Source organism: Budorcas taxicolor, chromosome 2 (genome assembly GCF_023091745.1).
Source record: "Budorcas taxicolor isolate Tak-1 chromosome 2, Takin1.1, whole genome shotgun sequence".
NCBI classification, from domain to species: domain Eukaryota; kingdom Metazoa; phylum Chordata; class Mammalia; order Artiodactyla; family Bovidae; genus Budorcas; species Budorcas taxicolor.
Genome location: NC_068911.1, coordinates 27364379 through 27389454, shown reverse-complemented (window position 1 = coordinate 27389454; position 25076 = coordinate 27364379). Strand labels below are relative to the sequence as shown.

At 48.8% G+C, this 25076-nt stretch overlaps 1 protein-coding gene across 1 annotated transcript in view; it reads left to right on the top strand.

The window, feature by feature from the left end:
* The first annotated feature begins 3464 nt into the window (after positions 1–3464).
* XYLT1 (xylosyltransferase 1) overlaps positions 3465–25076 on the top strand; it is a 347669-nt gene continuing 326057 nt past the window's right edge. The window contains exon 1 of the mRNA XM_052635619.1: positions 3465–3821. Coding sequence (XP_052491579.1) covers positions 3465–3821 — 357 coding nt within the window. The remainder of the gene's footprint in view (positions 3822–25076) is intronic.

The following is a 25076-nucleotide window of genomic DNA, read 5'->3' as shown; positions in this document are numbered from 1 at the left end:
CTCCCCTCACTGAAAAGTGGTGATAAAACAAGATTCAGGGATGGGGCAGGGAAAGGTATCCCACAAATCAGCTAGAACGTCTTCAGAGCTCTGGCTCTCAGTTAATGCAAGCGTAGGAAGCATACTTAAAAAGAAAAATTCCTTAGGGAATCTTCCGCATTTCTATATCACACTTGCCCAGCATGATGCCTAGCACATAACAGGGTCCAATACATCTGTGTTGAATGACTGAATGAGCTTTTAAAATTCTCAAGAAACTTGCTGCTGTTGTGAAAGTCTGCTGCTGCCAGACGCTTAGGCATTACCTGGGCCCCACAAAGATGCTTGAGGTACTGCTGTCTTGATCTGTCTCAGGACAGGAAAATAGTCCCTAGGATCCCGCTTTCCCATTCCCTCTATCTCAGGTGATTTTTCATCCTGAAAACCTCACGTAAGCTGTTTATGGCATCCATAACCTGCCAGAGCTTTTAAACCTCTTTTTGGGGCGGTATTTTATGCGTTGAGATAAACAACTCTCTCTTTCTCCAGGGACCCAGGGGGCTGGATTCTTAACCTCACTCCAGCCTGTGGCTCTCGAGAGAGCTGAACAAGAGTGTGGGCCCCAAAGGACTGTGGTTAAACAGTCCTTTGGTTAAACTGTGCCACGTGGAGGAAGCAGATAACATCACTGCTGCCTAGAGAAGAAACACAGCAGAACCATTGAAGCAAAGATGGGCTAGAGGGCAGGGATGTCAAGTGTCTCCAGGGCAGTCCCGGCTGGGCTGGGAAGCTCTCTTTAGATACTAAGCAGGAGTTCTGGGGACACGACATGATGATCTTGGGGACCATCTCATTGAATTCTTCATTTGGCTTTAAAGAAACTGAAGTCCTGGGAAAGGAGTGGCCTGTCCAAGTCAGGTAAGCATCACAGTGACTTCATAGAGTAGAAGCAACCTTCCCTGCACCTATTCCCACCTTCCCGTAAGACCTTGATCCCTATAGATTCTATAGGGTGGGTGGAGGGAAGCTGGCTTTGCCCCAGTGCCAGAGGAGGTGTATGGGACCTTGGCCAAGCTGATGAGCACATTCTATCTTTCTGGCCACAGTGCTTGGTTTAGGGGTGACCTGTGACCCGAAGCTGGCTCAATCAGAAAGAATATGTGGACCTTTGAGGAGAATGCTGGGAAATCCTGACCTTCCTTCTCTTGGGCTAGAAATGAACAAAAGATACAATTAGTCTGAGCAACTGATGCCAGGCTGTGACATGAAGAGAGAAACTCAGGATGAAGCTGGCCTCATGAAAGGCAGAGAGGAGAGACGGAAAGAAAAGCAGTCCCAGGACATAGTTCTGAGTTGCTGGATCAAACCTCACCTGATGCCTTTTCTCTGGAACATTTGGTTATATGATGCAGTAAACTCTATTTTTAAAGACATAATAAATGTTGTATTACTTGTAACCAAAATAGTCCCAGGTGATAAATAGATGGCCAAGACTTTTGCCTCCGTTCTATCTCACTCCTGGTTAGATGGGCTGAGTCCAAGGGGGCGGCCTCTATGCTTGGCCACATGCCCAGCCAGGCTTGGATAGTCTGAAAGCTGAGCCTCGTCTGGAGTTTAGATCTCCCTAGTTGGCATTTTACGATGCCAGTTCAGGGAAATGGGTTGGCTTGTTACATGGATCCAGAAAGCACCTTCTCAGTGGCCACCCCCACTGCACGCTCATGAACCCAGAGCACTTCGTGCACGTCTCCAAAGCAACACTGACCTCACTGTTAGTTAGTGACCAACATGCACAACTGGCTCCTCGAGACTCCAGGCTTGCTGAAGGGGAGGTTAAGCCTCACTCACCTTTGGATTCCTGCACTTTGCCTTGATGTGCACAGACTGTTGTTGAGCAAGTGAAACAATCTCTTCCCTGCCTCCTCATTATTCTTTCACTTTCTTCCCTTTAAAGTTAGGATCAGGTAGAAGAACACAGTGGATAAGATGCAAAGCCTTCACCCTGAGTCCCCAATTCACAAGCTGGGGGTTTGATCTGCTATGGTTTTTGGATAGTGCTGAGTCTTATCTGGGACACCCACTCCTACTATGCACTCACCACGTGCTCAGGGCTGCTGGGCAAGAGGACACCGGAGGGAAAGACTGGAAAGACTGAGTCAGAGATGGCTGACGATGAAACTTGAGTCCACTGGGATCTGTGAGCCTAAACCCTCATTGACAGAGGAGGACGCTCAGGCCCAGGGAGGAGTTCTTGGCTCAAGGTCACCGGGACAGTCCAGCCTTGATGGGAAAGAACTTGACTTTGCGAGGTAAGACCCACTTGTTCTCTCAGGAGGTGAGTCTTGGGCAGTCAGTCAGGAAGGCGAGCTTCAGGGTGGATGAGAAGGACCTGGTGGAAGGCAGGGACAAGCCTTTGGGGCTTGCAGCCTAAGGGTTGAGGAACTCCACGGAGTCTCTCTCTCCCCAGGAAAGCACTTGTTTGCCAACTGGGTTTCGAAGTCTCCTGGCTTGTTGGTCCTTAAGGATCAGAGGAGTGACTCAGTGAAGCACTTAGCACATCTTTGGCACTAGGGGACGGGGTGTGATTCAGGAGTCACGCACACTCCAGTGTAGCCTCCTCCCCTCCCCTTCAAGCTAGGGATCCAGGGATCGGCCGCGTGAGCCCTTTCCCTGGCTCAGACACTCCTGACACGTTTTTCGCGTCTCCACCTGCCAAGCAGTCTCTGCCCAGAGAAGACGCCTGGACCGCAAACTCCGGGCGGGGAGCTCGCTCCACTCAGCTGTTTCGTGCTTGCTTCCCACATGGAAGGCTGGATCTCAGGACCCCCGAGCCTCCCGACCTCTGAGCGGGCCCGCCCTCACCCCAAGCTCCCTCTTCCTTTCACGCCTCCGGCCTCGTCTCCTCTGCCGCGGGCGGGGACTGTCCCCCTTCCCCCCACCCACTCCCGCCGGGGTCCGCGGGACCCGGGGCCCTCTCTGCTCGCCGCCGCCCCCTTCCTCTCCCTCCTGCTTTCCCCTCCCTCGCCCCGCCCCCAGGCCCGCCCCTCTCCGCCCAGGCCCAGGTCGCCCCCGGCCCGGTGCCCGCAGCCCCCGCGCCCCCCGGCCCGGGGCAGGGGCTGCGGGGCGGGCGAGCCCCGAGGCCGAGGCCCCCGCCCTCCCCGCGCGCCCCGCCCGAGCGCGCGCACCCGCCGCCCCCCTCCGCGGCCTCCGGCTCCCCGCCTCCCCGCCTTCCCCTCCTCCTGGTGACGTCCGGGTCCCTGCCCGTCTGAAAACTCCGCGCCGCGGCGGTGGAGGCGGCGGCGGCGGCGGCGGCGGCGGCGGCGGCGGCGGCGGCGGAGGAGCAGCGGCGAGCCGAGGCGGCGGCGGCGGCCCGAGCGGGAGCCCAGGCGGCGGCGGCGGCGGCGGCCGCGGGAGCCGCGGGGAGCGCGGGGGCGGCCCGGAGCGCCCCGGGTCCCCGCGCCCCGCTCGCCCGCCGCGCTCCGAAGATGGTGGCGGCGCCGTGCGCCCGGAGGCTGGCCCGGCGCTCGCACTCGGCGCTGCTCGCGGCGCTCACCGTGCTGCTGCTGCAGACGCTGGTCGTGTGGAATTTCAGCAGCCTCGACTCCGGGGCAGGGGAGCGCCGCGGGGGCGCAGCGGCCGGCGGTGCGGAGCAGCCGCCCCCGGCCCCGGCCCCGCGCCGCGAGCGCCGGGACCTGCCCGCCGAGCCGGCTGCAGCCCGAGGAGGAGACGGTGGTGGCGGCGGAGGAGGACGGGGGCCCCCGGCGCGGGCGCGGGGAGGCGGCCCCGGAGCACCCCGCGCACAGCAGCCGGCCAGCCGAGGGTCACTGGCCGCGCGGGCGCTGGTAAGATGCCCTTTCGGCTCGCGTCCTGGAGGGAGCGATGGAGGGAGGGAAACCGGAGGGCTGGCGGCCGGACCCCACGCTCCCCGCCCCCCAGCCCTTGAACCCCGCTCCTCAGATCGGGACTCCCCAAGCCTGCTGACCCCACATCTCTTTCCCCTGGAAGCCGGGCCTGGGTCCCTGCCCCATCCCTAGTCTGAGGACTGCCCCCTGGGGGTCTGGGGAAGTTATCTCCAGAGGAGGCGCTTTTGGGGGTTACCGGAGCCTGGCTGGGTGCCTGTCCCCGTCACTCTAGCTGGGCGCCCCGACTTGCTCTGTGCTTGTGGGTGTTGCTGCCTCGCCCCGGGTCTGAGCGCCTAGACCGTGCCGGGATCCGCAGCCGCTGTTCCGGCGGTGGTGCTCAGCGCATCTCTGGTGTTTGCCTAGCTGCGTGCACACCACTCAGTCCTCCGTCTGCTGCCTCGTTGTCTTTGCCTGGCCTGAGAGGGGTCTGGGATCAGTGTCCCAGGTCCTCACCCGTGGCCCGGAGTCAAGACTCTGTCTCCAGTGCCCGGTCTTACTTTGAGTCTCCTGTTTTGCGTCCCTGGATGCCTGAGACTCCTCTCTCCCTTGTCCATGTCTAACCTTGCTCTCTCCTGGTGCCCTGTCTCCAGTATCAGGGCATGGCCCCTTCTCCTAGGCGTTTGTGTCCAGCTCTCTGTCTTCGTGTGTGGCTCATTCCTGTCACCAGCTGTGTATCAGATCACAGCACCTCAACTTAGGCTTCTGTGGGTTTACTTTGCCCTCCTTGGGTGTGAACAATCCAGGCTCTGAAACTGTTCCTTCCGCAGATCTTCTGGGGCCATCTGGGTGTCTTCTACCCTGCCCCCGACCTCTCCCGGGAGGCCTTTTGCACCTTCTTTGGCCCACCTTGCTTAGCCCTCTGAACTCAGAGCACACAGGAGAGGTCAGAGTCCCCAACTTTGAGCCAGGGTCTCAGCACCCTGTGGGCGTGTCTGTCTTCAAGCTTACGGATGTGTCTGTATCTTCATGATGTGTCTGTATCTTCATCTCTGCCGCTTGCGCATGGAGCTTCTCCCAACCCTCGGGGACATTAGACACCAGGGGGTAATTTCAGGCTCTTAGGCACTGAATGCATGTCTCTGTCACCTGTCACTTTGGGAGCCTTCACTGAAGGCTGCCTTCAGACACAGCATGATGCCCTTTGATCTGCCAAACTTTGGAGGCAGAGAGGCACCCTTCTTTGCCAGAGTGCAGTTCTTTGTGTCTGTGGGCTGAGCCAGCCCAAGGCGTGATGCGATGGCATTTCACGTTGCTGGCTGGTCTGTGTGGGTAGCAGGGAGAAGTCTTTTCCTCATTCCGGGGGAGGAGGATGGGGTGAGAGTCCCGGTGGGGAACCAGAATGTTCAGAATGCCTCTTATTTGTAGCAAAGGGTACTCTCAGACACTGCCTTTGAACTCCAGGAGTGGATAGTGATGTGTTTGGGCAGAAATGCAATTAGAAGTTCTTTCTGGAGTCGGAGCCCTACGGGGAGGTGGGGTGAGAGGAGGTTCAGGACAGGCACTGCTAGCCCAGTGTGGGAACATGTAGGATAGCCATGGAATTGTGGTGCTAACTGTATCCTTTGCATCTGGGGTCCAGATGCGCTTCAGGAGGCGCTTTTCCCCATGCACATACCACCTGTTGAAACAAGTAGAGGGAGGGAAGCAAGCCTGGTTGGCTGATTCCTCCCTGGGTCTCTGACATTTGGGGTCCTACATCCACATCTGCTCTCTGGGTGTGCAGTTCTGTGTCTTCCTCTCTCATCCTCCAGCTGGGCGGTGCTGAGGTTAGCAGTTGGGAAGGTAGGAAGGAGCATGCCTCTTTTCCTTTTCTATTCCTGTTGGGATGCCGGTTCCAGCAGCTGAGGTGCTTTGCTTTTCTGCAACTCTGCTCTCATCTGCAAGTTCAGTGACTGTCCCCCTGCACACACCTCCCAGGGTCTCAGTTCATTCCAATACAGACACATCTGTATTTGTTATGCCCCTTTTTTCTGTCCTCCCCCCTTGTTTGTGGCTGTCTACCATGCAGTTGTTCACTGCCGTCTCGCCTGGATTTGTACTGGATATTTAATCTGTTCGTCTGTGTCCTTGCTCTTCCCTTCCCCGATGATGTCTACCCCCGTGCCCTATCAGATCCTGTAATCACAGCGCAGACCTGCAGGGTGGAGCCGGGGGCCCATCCTTCTGTAGCTGTGCCCACCCAGCCCCTGCCCTTCCATGGAGCTCAAGGAGACCAGAAGGGGGCAGGCTGTTCCCAAAGTCTGGCTTTGCCTGAGCTTAGATTGCAGCCTAGGAGGAGAGGACCAGGCCGTTTGGGTAGGCCACTGAGGCCCTCAGACCATGCGGTCTGTTTGCAGACCCCATGGAGGCTGCTGGTGCATGATGCCTCGGAGGGAGATTGGGGAGTGAGACTTAAAAAAATTCCCCGTGACTTTACAGAGCTGGTGAGGCGCATGCTCGGGAGATGATGTTTCAGCTCTGTGCTCTGAAGAGGGTGGGGTGGGCAGTTGTGCTTTTGGATGCAGAGACAGCACTGGTGGTAGTGGTGGTGGTGGGTATGTCTCAAAGAGTGTCAAGCCGACACTGTGTTCAGGTTATTTTCTAAACCAGACTTCGCTGCTTCCTTGTGCTCACCTTTCCAGAGCTTCTGCATTTGTACTTTTTCTGTTTGGGGAAGGGCCTGATTGTCGTTTTGGTGCATTTTGAGATGCCAAGAAGAAACACCCAGTTTCTCAAGCAGACAGAGCCAGAGAGCTTGCGGATGGTGGCAAGACGGGCATTTCCCTGAAAGATTTGCAGGCTTTGCCTCTCAGCCTCTCCCAAAGCTCTTACAGATTAGAGTTGTTGGGCGGATGGCAGCTGAGTTCCCTGGCTGTGGCACTCATTCCTTCACCGGGTCTCCAGTACGCTCTGGGTTTTACTGTCATCTCAGAATGTAAGAAACAGATGGGCTCACTTATAAAGGGAGTGAAAACGTCGAGGGGAGTGTCAGAAAGATCACACTACAGGTTCTGAATCAATTTGGGGGAGAATGAAAGAAGCTGTGTGTTAATGTAATGAATGTTTATTTTCTTTCCCCTTGCCTCCAGTGATCCTCTGAAGTCCTCACATTATTGCTTGAGTCCTTAGATAAACTATTACTCAGTAAGTTTCATTTAAGAAACCTACTTTTTTTATTGTCCTGACACACAGACACAGACACACACACACACACACACACAGGCACAGGCACACACACGTACATACACTTAAAGTAGAATGGTCTTTCTGTGTTGTCTGACCCCTTTGAAATGTTGATTTTTCGGCAGAAATTCCTCATACTTCACATTACTCAGATAACTCAGGACTTTTTCAGACATTGGCAGTGACTTTGAAAAATTGGTTCACTGTATCCAGATCGCCTCTGGTTCTAACAGCCTCAGAGGCGTAGCTTTTCTTTCTATCCAAATGTTTTGAGACCAGAGAGAACAGAGGGTAGTTTATTGATGGTTCGTTTTTCTCACTCTCAATGGAGTTTTATTTTGCTTGAGCAGTGCATTACACTTTGTATACAGAAATATGCATCACTGAACAATATTTATCTTGATGCAAATGCTGCCATCTGCTTAATCATATCCTGAAAAATGTTAAATAAAATAGACAAATAAAGGTAGAAATTATTATATGCATATATATGTAATATTTACACTCACTTTCCTTCCAGTATTTTTACACTTTAGACATTCTCTCTAGTTCATCAACTCTTTTTATTTTAACCTTCCAGAAGGTTGAGTGACAGATGCTTGCTGTTTTGCAAATAGGAAGCCAAACTGTAAGTTCCTTTTTGCTGGGGATTGTCCAACTTTGATCCATCCTGTTAATAGAAAAGGAAATTATTTTGATCTCGAGCAGATATCTGACATCATTGTGTATGTGTGTGTGTGTGTGTATTTCCCCAGAAACAACATATCCTTAAGCAAGTGTCTGTCCTCCCACCCAGAGCTATTTATGATCAATGGGGCCATAAATCTACATGCAAAAAGAGGAAAATGCACGGTGCCGTCATAATTGGACTGCCTGGTCTCTAGCTTGGTCAACACCGCCCTAAGACTTGTCACTTATGATAAATCCTCCATTTTTTTCATTTGCATCTCCCACTTCTATTGCTTGCAATCCCTATCTACCAGAACCAAAGAGAAAATGCTTTGAGGAAAATGAAAAAGTGAATACAAACTCAACCTCATAAAACCCAAGCTCAAAGGAAGGGCTGTGGGAGCAGGCGAAAAGTCACAGGAAACCTGTGCCAGGCCCTGGTACGAGAGACAGAAAGGCGTTGGTTGCTAAGTCCTGTCTGACTGTTTGTGACCCCATGGATTGTAGCCTGCCAGACTTCTCTGTCCTTGGGATTCTCCAGGTAAGAATACTGGAGTGGGCTGCCATTCCCTTCTCCACGGGATCTTCCGACCCAGGGACTGAACCCAGGTCTCTAGCATTGAAGGCAGATTCTTTCCCATTTGAGCCACAGGGAGGGATACTCAGGGGACAAAGGCCTCGTTAATTGCCCTTGGGTCCACTCCTGCCAGGTTCAGATCCTGGCTTGGTTCTGGGCCATCCCTGGGATCTTGGGCAAGTTATTCTAACTTCATCCCTCTGAAAATCGGGGCCACCTCATGGGGTTATGTGAGGATGAAATGTAATAAGACGTGTGAGCCAGTTTGTGCCTGGCACATAATAAATGCTCAAATGTGAGCCATTATTCTTAAAAAGAAACTCTTCATATGTTTGAAAATAAGCAAATTTTTGCAATTACTCATTTTTCCAAGCCAAGTAGGGTTTGAGTGTAATCCAAGGCAGTAGAATGCGTCCAACTCCTCTGTGTGTCAGCCTTGGAGCAGGATGGAATGTGGGAGAGACAGGAGTACTAACATTTATGGAGTGACAACTGTATGCCAGGCATCCTTTGGGTGTTTCACATCATGATGTTAATTGCTCAGACACACACAGTAATTCAAGATGAAGGAAAGGGTTGCATACAAAATTGAGACTACAGTCTCCTGGCTAGAAATCACCAGTTTTCTGGGTACAGTCTTCAACAGTATGTGAACGGAGAGCTTCCAGATGTTCAAGCTGGATTTAGAAAAGGCAGAGGAACCAGAGGTCAAATTGCCAACATCCATTGGATCATAGGAAAAGCAAGAGAGTTCCAGAAAAACATCTACTTCTGCTTTATTGACTATGCCAAAGCCTTTGACAGTGTGGATCACAACAAACTGTTGAAAATTCTGAAAGAGATGGGAATACCAGACCACCTGACCTGCCTCCTGAGAAACCTGTATGCAGGTCAAGAAGCAATAGTTAGAACCAGACATGGAACAACAGACTGGTTCCAATTTGGGAAAGGAGGACGTCAAGGCTGAATATTGTCACCCTGCTTATTTAACTTCTATGCAGAGTACATCATGCAAAATGCCGGGCTGGAAGAAGCACTAACTGGAATCAAGATTGCTGGGAGAAATATCAGTAACCTCAGATATGCAGATGACACCACCCTTATGGAAGAAAGTGAAGAAGAACTAAAGAGCCTCTTGATGAAAGGGAAAGAAGAAAGTAAAAGAGTTGGCTTAAAACTCAACATTCAGAAAACTAAGATCGTGGCATATGGTCCCATCACTTCATGGCAACTAGATGGGGAAACAATGGAAATAGTAAGAGACTTTATTTTCTTGGGCTCCAAAATCACTGCAGATGGTGACTGAACCCATGAAATTAAAAGACGCTTGCTCCTTGGAAGAAAAGCTATAACCAACCTAGATAGCATATTAAGAAGCAGAGACATTACTTTGCCAACAAAAATCTGTCTAGTCAAAGCTATGGTTTTCCAGTAGTCATGTGTGCGTGTGAGAGTTGGTCTAAAAGAAAAGCTGAGTGCTGAAGAATTGGTGCTTTTGAACTGTGGTGTTGGGAGGAGACTCTTGAGAGGCCCTCGGACTGCAAGGAGATCCAACCAGTCAATCCTAAAGGAAATCAGTCCTGAATATTCATTGGAAGGACTGATGCTGAAGCTGAAACTCCAATACTTTGGCCACTTGATGTGAAGAACTGACTCAGAAGAGACCCTGATACAGGGAAAGATTGAAGGCAGGAGGAGAAGGGGACAACAGAGGATGAGATGGTTGGATGGCATCACCAACATGCTGGACGTGAGTTTGAGCAAGCTCCAGGAGTTGGTGATTGACAGGGAAGCCTGGCATGCTGCAGTCCATGGGGTTGCAAAGAGTCAGACACAACTGAGCTACTGAACTGAACTGGGTACCAGTTACATGGTGGGGATAATGAGGGCTCTGCAGGTGTTATCTCACTGTCTCAATGAATCATCTCAACTCTGTGGGATAGAACTGTTACTGTCCCTCAGTTCAATTCAGTCGCTCAGTCGTGTCCGACTCTTTGCGACCCCTACTTGATAGGAAAAATGGGGCTCAGAGTGGAAAAGCAGCTTGCCCGCTAAGATTGTGCTGAGGAGCAGCGGAACTGGAATCCAGACCTAAGACTGCCTCATTCCACTCAATGTCCAGATTTCAGAGTGCCTTGTCTGTAGAGGTCTTTGAAAAACCCTATATGCAGCTGGGTCATTGCTGAAAATCTTCATATCACCTTCCTTGTTGCAGATTCATAAAAATGTGCCAGCCCTAGAAAACGAGCAGATACGCAGTTTTTCTTGAATCAGGCCCCTGAATAATGAGATCAGGTAGAAGGGCTTCCCTGGTGGCTCAGACAGTAAAGAATCTGCCTGCAGAGCAGGAGGCTGAGGTTCGCTCCCTGGGTCAGGGAGATCCCCCTGGAGAATGGAATGGCAACTCACTCCAGTATTCATAGGGAAATCCTATGGCCAGAGGAACATGGCAAGCTACAGTCCATGGGGTGGCAAAGAATGGGACACAGCTGGGTGACTGCCACTTTCCCTTTCAGGAGGGTAATCATAATAATAGCAGTGATGCTTCTGTAGCAGTTATGGCTTACCAGCAATTGTTTTAGTTCTTATGTATTTTATTTCTTCAAGGAATGTACTATTACGTTTCAACAGCCAACAGTCATGATACTTAATAGAACCAGGCCCTGTTTGAGGTGTTTCACAAATATTAGCTCATTTAAACCTCACACTACAGTGAGGAAACTGAGATGTGGGGAGCTTAAAACAGTTTTCCCAAGGGTCACAGTACCAATGGCAGAGCTGGGATTTGAACCCCGGCAGTCTGTACTCTCAATCATTCTATTCCACAGCCTCCCTCTTCTAAGCATCTTGTGAAGGTCCCCAACCTTGGAACCGCAGACTTCATTTAAGGAGGCACATAGGTAATTGATTCAGTCACAATTTGCCCAGTCCCAAGGACAGGATTTTATGGTCCAGAAAAAGAAGGTATCACCCGTTAGTGAAATATGCATCGTGCACACTAGGGAATAATTGAACCTGAACTGCTGGAAGTGGAGTTGGTGGAAGAAGGTGTTTTGAATTCAGCTCCCCCTGCCAGGGGAGGAGGGGAAGAGGGTGCTACACAGGCTTCCTTGGCCAGAGGGACAGCCTTTCATTCATGGTCAGCGGGCCTCCTGCCTCTCTGCTCACCCATGACTTGCCCCCAGGAGCCTGGATGAAGCTGGAGGTGTCACCAGGAACACGCAGTCCGACTGTCTTTCGGGCACTTCCTTCCTTCCGCCTGCAACAGGAACTGTCCGTTTGCCCGCAGATACTGATCGAGTTCTGTCATTCTGTTCTGTCTCAGCCCTGGTTTGTCCCAGGCAGGTGACTGCTGGCTTATCTCAGCGTCTCATCCAGGCTGATGTGTCCAGGGATGTTAATGACAAGCGTTTCTCCCCCCAGGGGATCCTTTGCTGTAATCCTTGGCCACGCATCACGTGGTTTAAGCCCAAACAAGTTGAGCTCATGGGGCAGAAAAATTGATGCAGACATCCCCTACCCAAGGGGTACAGACATCGTAACTGTGATCCTGATGACGAGGAGGACTTCTGTTTATTGAATGTTTGCCTTGCTCTTGACGCTGTGGAGATACTGAGAAGACACGATCTTATTGAATCCCTGTCCTGCAAGTTATGGACCACTAGTCTCATCTCTGTTTCATCTCTGATTACAAATAAGGAAAGCAAAGCAACGAGTTGTATGAAAGTTAAAGAGCTGAGAGGCAGCCAGACTAGGAATTGAAGGTTGGTGGTGACTCCAAAGGTTGAGTTCCTTTGTTCCAAAGGTCTCTACCCAGTTCAGAGTCAGTAAGTCCCTTGTTCTTCACACCTGCCCTCTCTCACTTCTCTCCTTTCCCTATTTGCATGCATGCATGCGCGCATCCATCGACAAGCCCACCCTTCCACCCACCCTCCGCTCCAACAATGCCGAGCACTGAGACTGCCTTTGTGAAATAGGGCAGTTGTGCCCCTGCCCTCCTGGAGGGCCAGTCCAGCTGGCAAGGGTTGGAACCACGGCCTGTCAACAGAGAGGTTCCCCTCTGGTCCTAGCCCAGTTCACTGTACAGTGGCTTCTTTGGGACACAAGAGAAAGGTGTCCTCCATTAGATGGGAGCCAGGAATAGTGTGTTTCAGGAGCCTGAAAGCCCTCAAGTCTCCTAATACCCGCCCCAAAACTGCCAGACTTGAGGCTGGCCTGTCCCATCTGTGGAGTTCAAGCTCATTTTCTTCTGGTTGAATAGGGAGCCCAGAGATGAACGCAGAGGTAAGGTTTGTGGGGAGTGCAGGTTGCTGCAAGTTGCAGGGCCTGGGAGGCGTGTCATGCAGTGTTAGGACGGAGGATCAGTGTGTCATGCACACGTCCCTTCGCCTCTCTGGGGCAGGGTTTCCTTGTCTGTGATGCAGGGACTTTCCTAGCTGGAAAGGCATGGTGATAGGGCACCGCCTCCCGGCTCATGGTCCCTGCTCCCACCGTCCCCGATGTAGCCTCACCATGAGGGATGCTTGCAAGATGGGCCCTCATGCTTGTAGCCCGTGGGTAGGTTTTATTTAACCCCCACTGTCTTAAAATAAAAAATGCACCGAAGTGTAAGGGTTAGGATAGAAGACAATGTGGTCGTTTGGAATGCCTTAAAAAGTCGAGATCTGACAGCCCGGGGCCACATTCTTTCCTGTTGTTCACTGGCCAAGTCAGAATGGGCTTCCTGGGATCCTCCAGGTTCCTGAGACACCCCCCACCCAATATCTCTTCCTTCACCTGTGACGCCTGACTCGGCCCTTTTGGCTGAGAAGTTTGCAGCCTCTGCCTGGAAGATGTCTGTGTTCACTGTGCTGAGCTAAAAATAAGTGTCTGTGGTTCTTTACAGTGATCCGCATGTGGCTTATTCATAGCACTTCATCTCGATTGCGTTTACCTTCCCCTGTGTGATGGACGTTTCCTTCCTTCTCTCCCTGCCGTTACTGTACTCCCAGAATATGCAAATTCTTATGCGTGTTAGGCATTAAGACATGGTGAAAGAAGTGTCCGCCACAGGAATAGAGCCATGCATTCTACCGTTTGGTCAGCCGGCTTCCCTTTTGCGGGGGGTGTAGGTCATGCCCTGTTTTGAATCATCTGCCTTCACTTCTCTGTGCTCCTCACCACCTTGTGCCCTCCTCCCCCAACAACACGTGTTGGGATGTTGTGAGTTGTCAGAGAGCTGGCCTGGGGGCTGGACGAGGGGGTAGAACAGTGTAATATCCTGGAGTGTCTTAGCTCAAGTGCCGACTCTGTCAAGGGGCAAACCCTGACTTTCACCTCTTTGTGTCTTTTTTGGCATTTCTGCCAGATGATGCTAATAAACCCTGCCCTTCCCTAGACTGGGTTTTGAGGATGCGATTTGATAAATAGATGAGAAAGTGTATTGAGGCTCAGAAACCCTGCATGAATGTAAGGCGGTGCTCCTGTCTTCAGCCTTGAACAGAAGAATGTGTGAGCAGTCAGACTAGTTGGCTATCACTGTGTAATCCCTGGTGGAGCAAGAGAGAATGAGTGAGTAAAATCCATCAGAGGTTTCCCATCTGTCCATTAATTCAACAGGTAGTGCTTGGCGCCTGCTGTGTGCACTCTACAAAGTATGAGGGGAAAGTCAGCTGTGCCTGCTCTCATGGGGTTTATGGTCTAGAGGCAGAATGACCCCCAAACACACACATCTTTAAAAATATCAAGTTGTTCCAAATACAGTGGCTTACAGTTCGAGTGCTGAGAGAAGATACGAGGCCATGTGTGAAGATTTATTCACGATGCAGTTGATTCATTTTATTTAGTTTCGCTTGAGGACTTATTTTGGATGGATATCTTTTGCTAGAATAGCTCTAGACTGACCCCAGGAATCCCAAATGTAGTATGCATGTGGATTCTGATTCATGTATGATTGAAGGTGCTTTGTGGGCACACAGTCTCTATTATAGTAGCTTTTAATAAAGAGTTTGTATTCATAGGTGTGCAACATTTATTTCCTAACTTTTGCCTATATTTTTAAATGTTTTTTAACCAAAATGTATATACACAAAAGTACACATTATTCTAAATGTACAGCTTGATGAATTTTCATGTAGTGAATACACTCAGTAACCTTCACCAGTTAAAGCAGAGATATCACTTTGCCGACAAAGGTTCATCTAGTCAAAACTGGTTTTTCCAGTAGTCATGTATGGATGTGAGAGTTGGACTGTAAAGAAGGCTGAGCACCAAAGAACTGATGCTTTTGAACTGTGGTGCTGGGAAAGACTCTTTACAGTCCCTTGGACAGCAGGGAGATCCAACCAGTCAGTCTTAAAGGAAATCAACCCTGAATATTCACTGGAAGGACCAAGGCTGAAACTGAAGCTCCAGTACCTTGGCCATCTAATGCAAAGAACCAACTCATTGGAAAGGACCCTGATGCTGGGAAAGATAGAAGGCAGGAGAAGGGGACGACAGAGGATGAGATGGTTGGATGGCAGCTATCACCAACTCAATGGACATGAGTTTGAGCAAGCTCTGGGAGGTGGTGATGGACAGGGAAGCCTGGAGTGCTACAGTCCATGGGATGACACAGAGTCAGACAGGACTAGGGATAGAACAACAATAACAACAACAGCCCCCACCCAGACCAAGAAGCAGGGCACCTGTGACCTCCCAAATGCACTCAGCCCTTGCTTCTTGGTGAGGGTTTTTGACACTTGACATGGCTGTATATATCTTTAAATGTATATTAGGGAAAATAGGGAACTAGAGCCAGTCAAGCAAAATGGTCATGTCAGGGCCCTTACTGCCTAGCATGCAGGTCAAGTGACATTTAAGTAAAAATGTTGGCTGACATGTTGAAAACACCTAAATTATAGTACCTAAGCATATTGTGCTAATGCTAATCCTGACCCCAATTTAGAGGTATGATTGATGGGGGCAATGGAATGACCAAGGTTTGGTAAACATTGGCTTAACCAGTTTGAAGATACCCTGCACTTCTGGTAAACAGCTGTGTTGTTTTGTTCTCAAGTCCAAGTGGAAAGGATTTAAGCTAGATGTTGGGAGGAACTGTGCTCTGGGTCTGTTTAGGTGGACGTCCCTGTCGTGGGCCCTCTCTGATGTTCTGGGTCACTGTCTGCAGCACTCCTGTAGTTATGGAACATCCCAGGCCTGTCTTCTGGACTCGAGTCTGAACCCTTCCTGGCGTCTCTTGGCTTCGCGCTAGGCCTCTGCTTCACACTGACTCTTTGTACTCTGGTCCCCCGTGTGTTGGACATGAATTAGGCATGATGAATGGGTCCCCAATCGGGCCCATAATGAGTACATTAACTTAGCCCTGAACCAAGACTCTGTCTTCAGAACCAGGATAACAGAACCGCAGCACTGGAACAGCAATTCAAAAGGGCAATGGAGACAACTAATCATTTTATAAAGAGCAAGAGAGGAAGCAATAAAGAGAGAGCCCAAGGACAGCATGGTAATTTCCCAAAGTCTTAGCACTCAACCAGACTCAACGTTAATAAAATAAACAAATGTTTTTGGTAATGGAGAGCTAATGTATACATTATTTAAGGGGAGTATTAAAACCAGATTAGATAGATCAAGTCATACAGTGGTTACCTCATTAAGCCTCCTTTCTTTGGGGATCTGGAAAACTTGTCTCTTTTCCTTCTTTCCTTGTGAAATGGTGCTTTATTAATTAGAAATGTAATGGGACATCTTTTTTTTTTTCTTCTTCCCAGACTGGTGGCTGTTTTCTATTTATTTTTTAATGTAGGACCATGCTTTGCAGATGTTCTCTTTTAAATAAAAGCCTATTCATTGTCTCTCTTCCTCTCTCTCTTTTATCCCCAGCTCAGAAGGGGCAGCTGTTAGGAAAGGCACAAACAGAGAGCCCTGTTTGCTTGTCATCAGGCATTACAGAGGATTCCATTCCCCCATGTAAAATACTCCCCTTACCTGCTTTTTCTCGTCGTCCTGCTGAAGAATAGTTTTCAAATTGCTATATCTGATTCCCTCTTGTTTAGAAGAAGAGGTGATGACAGAGGACAGGGTGGAGATGACCTCAGGGTGGCTCTTATGAAATAAAAGCTGGCCTGTTTGCAGATGGGCATGGATGATTATTAACTCCTCTTAGGACAAGTGGTGACTGCTGTTTGACTTTCTTTTAGAGTGAAAAAAAAAAGATCACGGGGCACAAACAAATGCTTTATTAGAGCGAGCAGGTGGTAGAAACCCCAACAAAAGTGGCTGCTGGAAAAAACAGGTGAAGGGAGCCGGGGCCTATGCGTTGGATCTGAGTTACAGGTGGAATAACAGCAGCAGCATAGAGCTGGCTTTCTTCTCTTTGCTTTCTCTTTTTTTTTTTTAAGTTAAATTACTCTCCATCATTTTAAAATCAGTGATTTCAAATAGACATCTGATTTGAAGTTGCTATTAAAATTTTTGAAATTCTGGCCTTTCTTCCCGAAGAGGTAATAATTTTAGGGGGCAGGGGAGTGGGGTTACCCTGCTTTCCATTTTGCCACGGCTCCCACCAGTCTACCTGACTTACGTGTGTTTCTTGCAGGACCGCTGTTAGGATTTGTTTATTACTCTCAAAATACTACTACTACTACTATTATCTATTAAATACTTTGTGCGAGGCACTGTGCTAAGCAGCATATCATGAATTATCTCATCTAATCATTCCAACCGCCTTACGATATTATTCCCATTCACAGATGAGGAACTGAGGCACAGAACTGCTCAGAGTCGTAGACAGTAGACTTGGAATCTAAACTCAGGCAGTGTAGCTGGGAAGCCTGTGTATCAGATCACATGCTTAAACTGCACAAAATGTTTTAAGAAAGCAATTCTGGTGAGGAATTCTTCACTATACCTCTGCAAAAAGGTAGCACTGTTTGCCCATTGCATGAATGGAACTGCTGAGACACATCAAGTTCAAACCATGATGTAAAATGCAGATCGTGACTCACTGTCTCTAAAGAGAGCACGGGCATTAAAATGACCGTGGACTTAAGCACTGGTGAAGCTGGCACTCTGGCTGTGGTAGAAGGACCCCCGCCAGGGTGCCCGCCATCCTCTCACGCAGAGCAGGGTGGGGTAGTGGCCTCTACCCTGTATCCTTGTGGCTGCGAGGTAGCACCTACAGGGTAACATTTTGATAAGTTGCTGAGCTGTATTAAAATAATAATTACAGCAGTAATTACAAGCATGGATTTTGGTGAGACTCAGCTGCTGACCGCGAGGGAAAATAATTAACTGCATATTCTCTCAGAATCACATGGAAGCCAGACCTGGCCTTTTTTCTTTGTGTGGGTCCAGCGCGGGGTCTTTTGCAGGTTGAAGGCCACATGTTTTGCCAGATGCTATTTACATTCACAGTATGGATGGCAGATTTCCACACTAGGAGGAGCTGGTCATTGGGCTAACATCATAGCTTCCCATAAATACAGACAGAAGTGACCTGATGGGGATCCATGGGCGCACCATCCTTTAACTCATGAAATGCACCTCACCCTGGAAGCAAATGCAGAAACAGCTAGAGGGAAAGTGATCTAAATCTGCTTTTAATAAATGTTTTTAAATACTCTAGCATTGGCCACTATCTGACCATGGTGATAGATGTGTAGCTAATTTAACTGGATGGCTGTGGGTCTCTTTAAATGTCTGGTTTTGAAGCTGGTTAAATGGTCCTGCCTTGATTTTAACAACTTGCTAAATTTCACTTAAAATAGAACATACGTACAGAAAAGGGCAGAAATTGTGAATGTACAGCTCAACCAAGGGCCCACATTTGAGTAACAAGGACTCCGATCAGAGCCCACAGCGTTACATCTCCCTCCTCCCCAGGGTCCTTCTTATTTCCACTTCTAATCCCTACGTCTCCAAGGGTAACCTTTGTCATGACTTCTGACCCCATAAGTTATTTTTGCTTCTTTTTAGAAATAGAATCACGTGGTCTGCACTCCCTTTTGCCTGGTTTGTTTTGCTGAACATCATTTGTGATTACATTTTATGAGATCACATCAGTGGTTGGCAGACTATAGCCCGTAGGCCAAATGCAGCCCGTTTGTTGTCTGTTTTCATAGGCTTGTGAGCTAAGAATGGATTTCACATTTTGAAATACGTGGGGGAAAAAAATCAAAAGAAAGATATTTTGTGATATGAGAAAGGCACTGAAATTTAAATGTCAGTGTGTATCAATAAAGCTTTATTGGAACCTGATCATGTCCATTTATTACATACCAACTGTGGCTGCTTTTGCCCCCTAAAATGGCAGAGTTGAATAGACTAAACAAAGGCCAGAAGATTTACTATCTGACATTTTACAAAAAAGTTTCTGACTCTCTATCTGCATTGTTTTGCTGCTGCTGCTGCTAAGTTGCTTCAGTCGTGTCCGACTCTCTGTGTGACCCCATAGACGGCAGCCCACTAGGCTCCCCCGTCCCTGGGATTCTCCAGGCAAGAGCACTGGAGTGGGTTGCCATTTCCTGCTCCTTTGCATGAAAGTGAAAAATGAAAGGGAGGACACTCAGTCGTGTCCAACTCTTAGCGACTCCGTGGACTGCCGCCTACCAGGCTCCTCCGTCCATGGGATTTGCCAGGCAAGAGTACTGAAGTGGGGTGGCATTGCCTTCTCCGCGGCATTGTTTTATGTATTTGCAATTGTCTGTTTACATGGCTCTATAATATCTCATTGTGGAGCATACCACAATTTGCATATCTGTTCTGTTTATTGGGAAGATCCCAGTTTTTGGTCATTACAAAGAGCACTGCTACGTACATTCTTGGGCAGGCCTTTAGGTTAAAAAGAAAAGAAAAAGATGTTTCATAAGCATTTCTATGGGTATTTATGTAGGAGAGGAATTGATTTAACTGCTCTTCATCATTTGTTTGTTTGTTTTTTTAATGGGTTGACTTGACAAGTGTATTTAAAATTGGAAGTCTTACTTTCCCTACTAGGGAGTAAGGCTCGGTGATATTTTCATGTATGGAAGCTCTGAAACCAGGCTTACTTTAAAAAAGGTAATTAGTCTTGCAAAATTGAGCATCCATAGAGCCGCAATTCATTAGTGGATTACTGTTCTTCCACCTCAGTACCTTCAAGGATATTGGGAACATGCCTGATGTTAACTGCTTTAGTTGGTTCTGGGAATGGTACCATCATTGAATTTCTTATACCGAAGCCATATTGTCCAAAGGCTGCTTATCTTTATGCAGCCAAACAGGTCTGCCAGAATTAGGAGAGTTTTTCTGATGTCACTTTCTGCTTTGATTGACTTCTGTTTATCTCTGGCTGTTCTGGTTTTCTTGCTGGGCAGTAGATGAATACAGCTCTGCGTCTCCAATAAGATCTCTAGCCTTCAGTAGCATATGTCATTTTGCATCGAAACAGCGAGCTGAAATGCCCCTTCAGGGACTGCAGACATTGTATGTGGCCATAGCAATGGAGCTCAGAGACTCCCCCTAAGGAGCTGCCTTGCTGTGCGTTGTCAGGATCTTTTAGCAGCGTCAGTCCTGCGTCAGTACCTGCACCGCTGGTCCTTTTCCATTAGCTGTCCTACTTTTGTAGGCAGAGGCCCTGACAGAGTGGAGAGAAGAATGTCAGGATTCCCTGGGATCCACTTGTCTTTCAGGTTTGCTTGGCACTGGCTGACAGATGGCTTAATACTCTTTCTGGGGCTCCTCAAAAAGTCGTAGCAGCTTCCTTTTTCAGACCGGCCCACTTTACAGGGGGTAAAGTCTTGTTTGTTTTAATCTTGCCTTCTGTTTGTGCCTTGTGCAATTAACAGAATTCAGGAATGTCACCAGAGAAGATGTCACCAGAGAAGGTGCTCAGAGGATGTTTTCGTATTTCTTTTGGAAGACAGCTGCTTCTGTGGTGGAGGAGTTAGTGGAATTGAAATGCAGTCTCAGCTAAAATGTAATGGTACAACTGGCTCAGTCTCAGGCAGCCTCAGTTTTAGTCTTTAAAATGGGTTTGTAGAGCAGTGCCATTACAGGTAAAGTTCCTAGGTGTTGAATTTCTAGATAGGAGAACTTTAATCTTTAGATTCTGATAGATTTTCCCCCTCCTTAATAGTTTGTTTACTTTCTTTCTTTGGATTACTTTTGAAAAGATAAACTTTTTTGGTAAGTATTCTATGAAACTGTTTACAAAGGTATATGTGTGTTTGTGTTCTAGGAGAAGCCTTTTCTTTCTAAAGATTCTTTTCTAGATGTTCTATGATGCCTTAATTAAAATGGATAATTTGTCTCAAAAGAGATGTAATAGATTTCAAAAGTAGAAATCATCCAGGCTTGACTTATAAAACAATAAGACATATTAAAAATTAGCCTTCTAAAAGGCTATCACTTAGAAAATTTAAACAAAACAACAAAACTCTTCTATATAACTCTTTAAGGAGAAATCAAACTTGGAATTTTAGATTCTAGGGTGATGGATGAAAATGAGAATACTTCATGTCAAAACCTGTGGGATGAGGCTAAAACTGTGCCCAGAGGAAAATTAATAGCCTATTATAAAAGCACTTTATTTATTTTTAATATAAGTTTATTTATTTTAATTGGAGGCTAGTTACTTTACAATATTGTACTGGATTTCGACGTTAAATGCAAGGGATGAAAATGATGGTTTCCAATTTTTATTTAAAAATCATCATTGAGAACCTGAAAGAATATAAGAAAGGGGCTAAATAGAAATAAAAACAGGCATTCATGAAACAGGACCCAAACATGGTAGCGTTTTTCTACAAGATCCTCTAACTATGAAGCACAGAATATTGATCTCGTTCCTCTTAGGGTTAGAACCTGTGAATGGGCTGGGTGTTCCTAACTCACATTGTCTGCTCTGTGCTTCTGTTCTGGCTGTTGAGTAAAGGAAGTGGTGGGTAGCAGGAGAAGTCTCTGAAGTTTCGTGTTATTTGGGCGGGGTGGGTTAGGGGAAGTTATCGCTTAGCCGGCCCACATCAAGGCAGAGCCAGCCTTCTGCACTGTGTTCCTATTGACCAACTTCCTCTTGCCTTTAAGAGTAAGAAGGCTGGCAAGGCGTTTTGTTGCTTTGTAGAATACGCTGACACTCCTGCAGGTGCCCAGAGAGCTTTGCCCGCAGGTCTGATGCCTTCCTGGTCTTGTAAAGCCAGCATTCTTCTTGTCTTGCGGTTACGGTTGAGGTTGGGTGGGGCCTGGGGAATGGAACCTGGGGAGCCAGGCAAGAGGCTTCTGTCTGGCTACTTTCTGGGAGGAATGGGAGACCAACCTTGTGGGCTGGGCTTCCGTTTTGATATCTTCCAAGCAGCATCCATTGATGGTCTACTGTGTATCATGTGCTGCACATTTTATGTGCCTTATCTCGCATATAATTACCATGTGTCTAGATTTCCCCAGGGTAGTCACAGGCCCTGAATCATTCATTCATTAGCAGTATTACCAGGCACGTGCTGACACATGCTGGGAGCAGTGGGCAAAACAGGGTCCCAGCCCCCCTGGAGTTCACATCCTGGAAGCAGGGACAGTGAGTGATGGAAGAGTTATCAGGGCAGGCTTCCCTGGCAAGATGACATTTAGAGTGAAATAAATAGAAGGTGGTCAGGCAGGGATTGGGGGAAGACGGGGACAGAGTGACCTTCACGAGCAAGGGCATAAACAGGGCATAAACAGCAGGAAGAGGGCCTGCAGGGGCTTCGGGGCCACTGTGCTGCACTCTCTGATGTAGGGTTCCTCTTAGCCTTGTCAGTGTATCCATCAGCCCCATTGTCCTGAAACCTCAAAATTGTTGACTGGTTTAGACTTGTGATTTGGAAGTGATCCTTGAACAGAAGAAGGCTGAGTGCTGAAGAATTGATGCTTTCAAGTTGTGGTGCTGGAGAAGACCCTTGCGAGTCCCTTGGGCTGCAAGGAGATCAGACTAGTCAATCCTTAAGGAAATCAATCCTAAGTATTCATTGGAAGGACTGAGGCTGAAGCTGAAACTCCAGTACTTTGGCCACCTGATGCGAAGAGCCAACTCATTGGAAAGGACCCTGAAGCTGGGAAAGATTGAGGACAGGAAGAGAAGGGGGTGACAGAGGATGAGATGGTTGGATGGCATCACTGACCCAATGGACATGAGTTTGAGCAAGCTCTGGGAGAGGGGGAAGGACAAGGAAACCTGGCATGCTGCAGTCCATGGGGTCGTGAAGAGGTGGACACAACTTAGCCATTGAATAACAACAACTCGAACAGATCGAAAGGTTTACTGTTGGTTGTCCAAAACCGTGCTGTCTCTGATGGTCTTTTCAGCACTTCTCTGCCTTTCTAGCCACTCTGTCTCCAAGAGGAGATGTTCCTGCCTTCTCAGGGCCCTCTCATATTCCCACCTGCCCCTCTGGAATGATGTCCCCAACTCAGCAATTTCCTCTGCCTTCATCTCATATACAAACTCACCCATCCATGGTCCCGTTCTCAAGGGGCTTGTTTGGTACTGGCATCCCATACCAGCTCTCGCTTAGTAGCATTGTCCCAGAGAAGTGGCAGCGAGGGGCCTGGCAGTTGTGTCTGGCTATGGCGGTGGTGGGCGCTGTGCTGTGCTGGGGTCGCTTCTGCATTTCACAAAGCGGATCTGGTGTCTGACTCCCGGAAGAACAGATCCTCTGTCCATGGGATTCCCCAGGCAAGAATACTGGAGTGGGTTGCCATGCCCTCCTCCAGGGGATCTTCCTGACCCAGGGATCGAACCCATGTCTCCCACATTGGCAGGCGGATTCTTTACCCACTAGCACCACCTGGGAAGCAGCTCCTGTGCAGAAGTGCATCTTATTCCTCCCGGCCCCTCCACCTCCCAGATTTACCCCTCTGCTTAATGATAAACTCCAGTGTCATGAGAGACCGTATCAGGAGTCCCCATCACCAGCACAGCTGATCTCTGCCGCTCCCCTGCCCCCATCAGGGCCTCCCCAGGGCTAGAACAGTGAATGGCACACAGTAGATGCTCAGTAGGTGTTTTTGTTTGTTTCCTTCAGTCATTGCGTGAAAGATCAGATTTACTAAAAGAAAGAACTAGAGGGCCCTGTTTCCAAATGACATTTTACCATCTGGAGGCAAAGTTTTGCTAGAACGTGAATCGTGTGTAGTTTCGTTGGTTTCTCGTTGGCTCCCCAACCCTACTGACAGCACCTTAGGGTTTACTGTGTGGTTTTAGTACCTGGTGCAGGGGCCTGTGGATGAAGACATTCATGATGTTACTGAATTATAGTAATTAAATGATAATAATAATAGCAGGTGCTATTTATTAAGCACTACACATGCCAAGCATTTCACTCTTAATGCTTCCAGCGCCCTGGGATGTGAGCATTGTGGAAGTCACTGTTTTGTGGACTGAGGAAGTAGGGCAAGAGAGGGGAAGTGACTCTCCCAAGGTGGCACAGCTGGTAGGAGACAGATCTGGTTTCACCCAGGCAGGCTGGTGTGGAGCCCACGCTCTTAACCACCGTGGCACCTAATGCTAAGTCCTCTTCGTGTGACTGAGAACTGGCTGAACCTGGTTGGACCAGGGCAGGTCCCCTCTGCCAGCCCTGGCCCCGCCCCTTCCTTCCTGCCCACGGGCCTGGCAGACCTCCGCTGCTTCTCACCTCTTCGGGGACCCCCGTTTTCCAGAACCACAGGCAGGGCGAGTGAGAGGCTGGTCGCTGTGGCATCTTCACCGGGGATGGGGCAGCACACGTGGTCCTCTCTCCATTGCCATGCTCGGCTGGCCCCATGCAGACGCACAGGAGAGCTGGGAGGAGAGGCACAGGCTTGGCCAGGTCTTTCCCAAGAGGGAAAGAGGGATGGGCTCTCCAGGTTCGAGGAACCGTTCTATTACTGTTCATCTTTGCAGGAAGAGGAGGAGGGGGAGGAGACTAGCAAAGGGGGGAGAAGAGGAGGAGGAGGAAGAATTGGAAGCAGGGAGGGGTTGCCTGGATAACTCGGCTCCTCCTCTCCTTCCTCCCTCCAGAGAGATAGGAAGACTGGATCCTGTTCCCAGCTCAGCTGTGAATGACTGTGTGACCTTCAGTCGGTCATGTGTTCTCTCTGTACCTGCTTTCTCACCTAAAATTAATACAGTGATTGTAATGATGGTAATAATTGAATTCATTTTAAGATGCATATGTTTACATTTAACAAATAGCATTTCTAACATCTGGCATGAGTTTTACAATTGATGTGTGTCCTTCTTTTATGCTTCCTCATGCAGCCTCTTGCGCTGGAACAAATCAACAGTGCATCTCAGAAGCAACAGGGTCTTAGAATTAAGAGGCTATGGTGTCTGTGAGGTACCAAACAAGATGCTACCTGAGTGCTTTCACATGAGCTGTTTTATTTATTACAAACTACAGCCCTAGGCGAGGGTAGGTGCCATTACTCTCCCATTTAACAGATGTGGGAACTGAGGCTCAGAGAAAAAGTAGCTTGCAGGCAAGGTCATGCCTGTTTAAGCAGCAGAACTAGTGCTCGACCACTGATGAGTCTGTTGCCAGAACCTGCAAGTCTTTCCCAGGGGTGTCTGCTAACATCGCTTTCCTTCTGGCCGCTCAGGGATGTGAGAACTTGCTCCTGAAGAGAGCCTCACGTTTTTAGAGGAAAAATGTTAATGGTGGTCTTAATGGCTCATACGCCCCTGCCAAGCACCAAAAGTTCTTGACCATGAGCTTGAAAGGGTGATAGCATGCCTGCGAGACCCTCACAGGTCGCGCTTTCTGTAGAACACAGTGTTTTCTGAGCCTGAAGCATTTTAGAAAATAACATGGGATTCA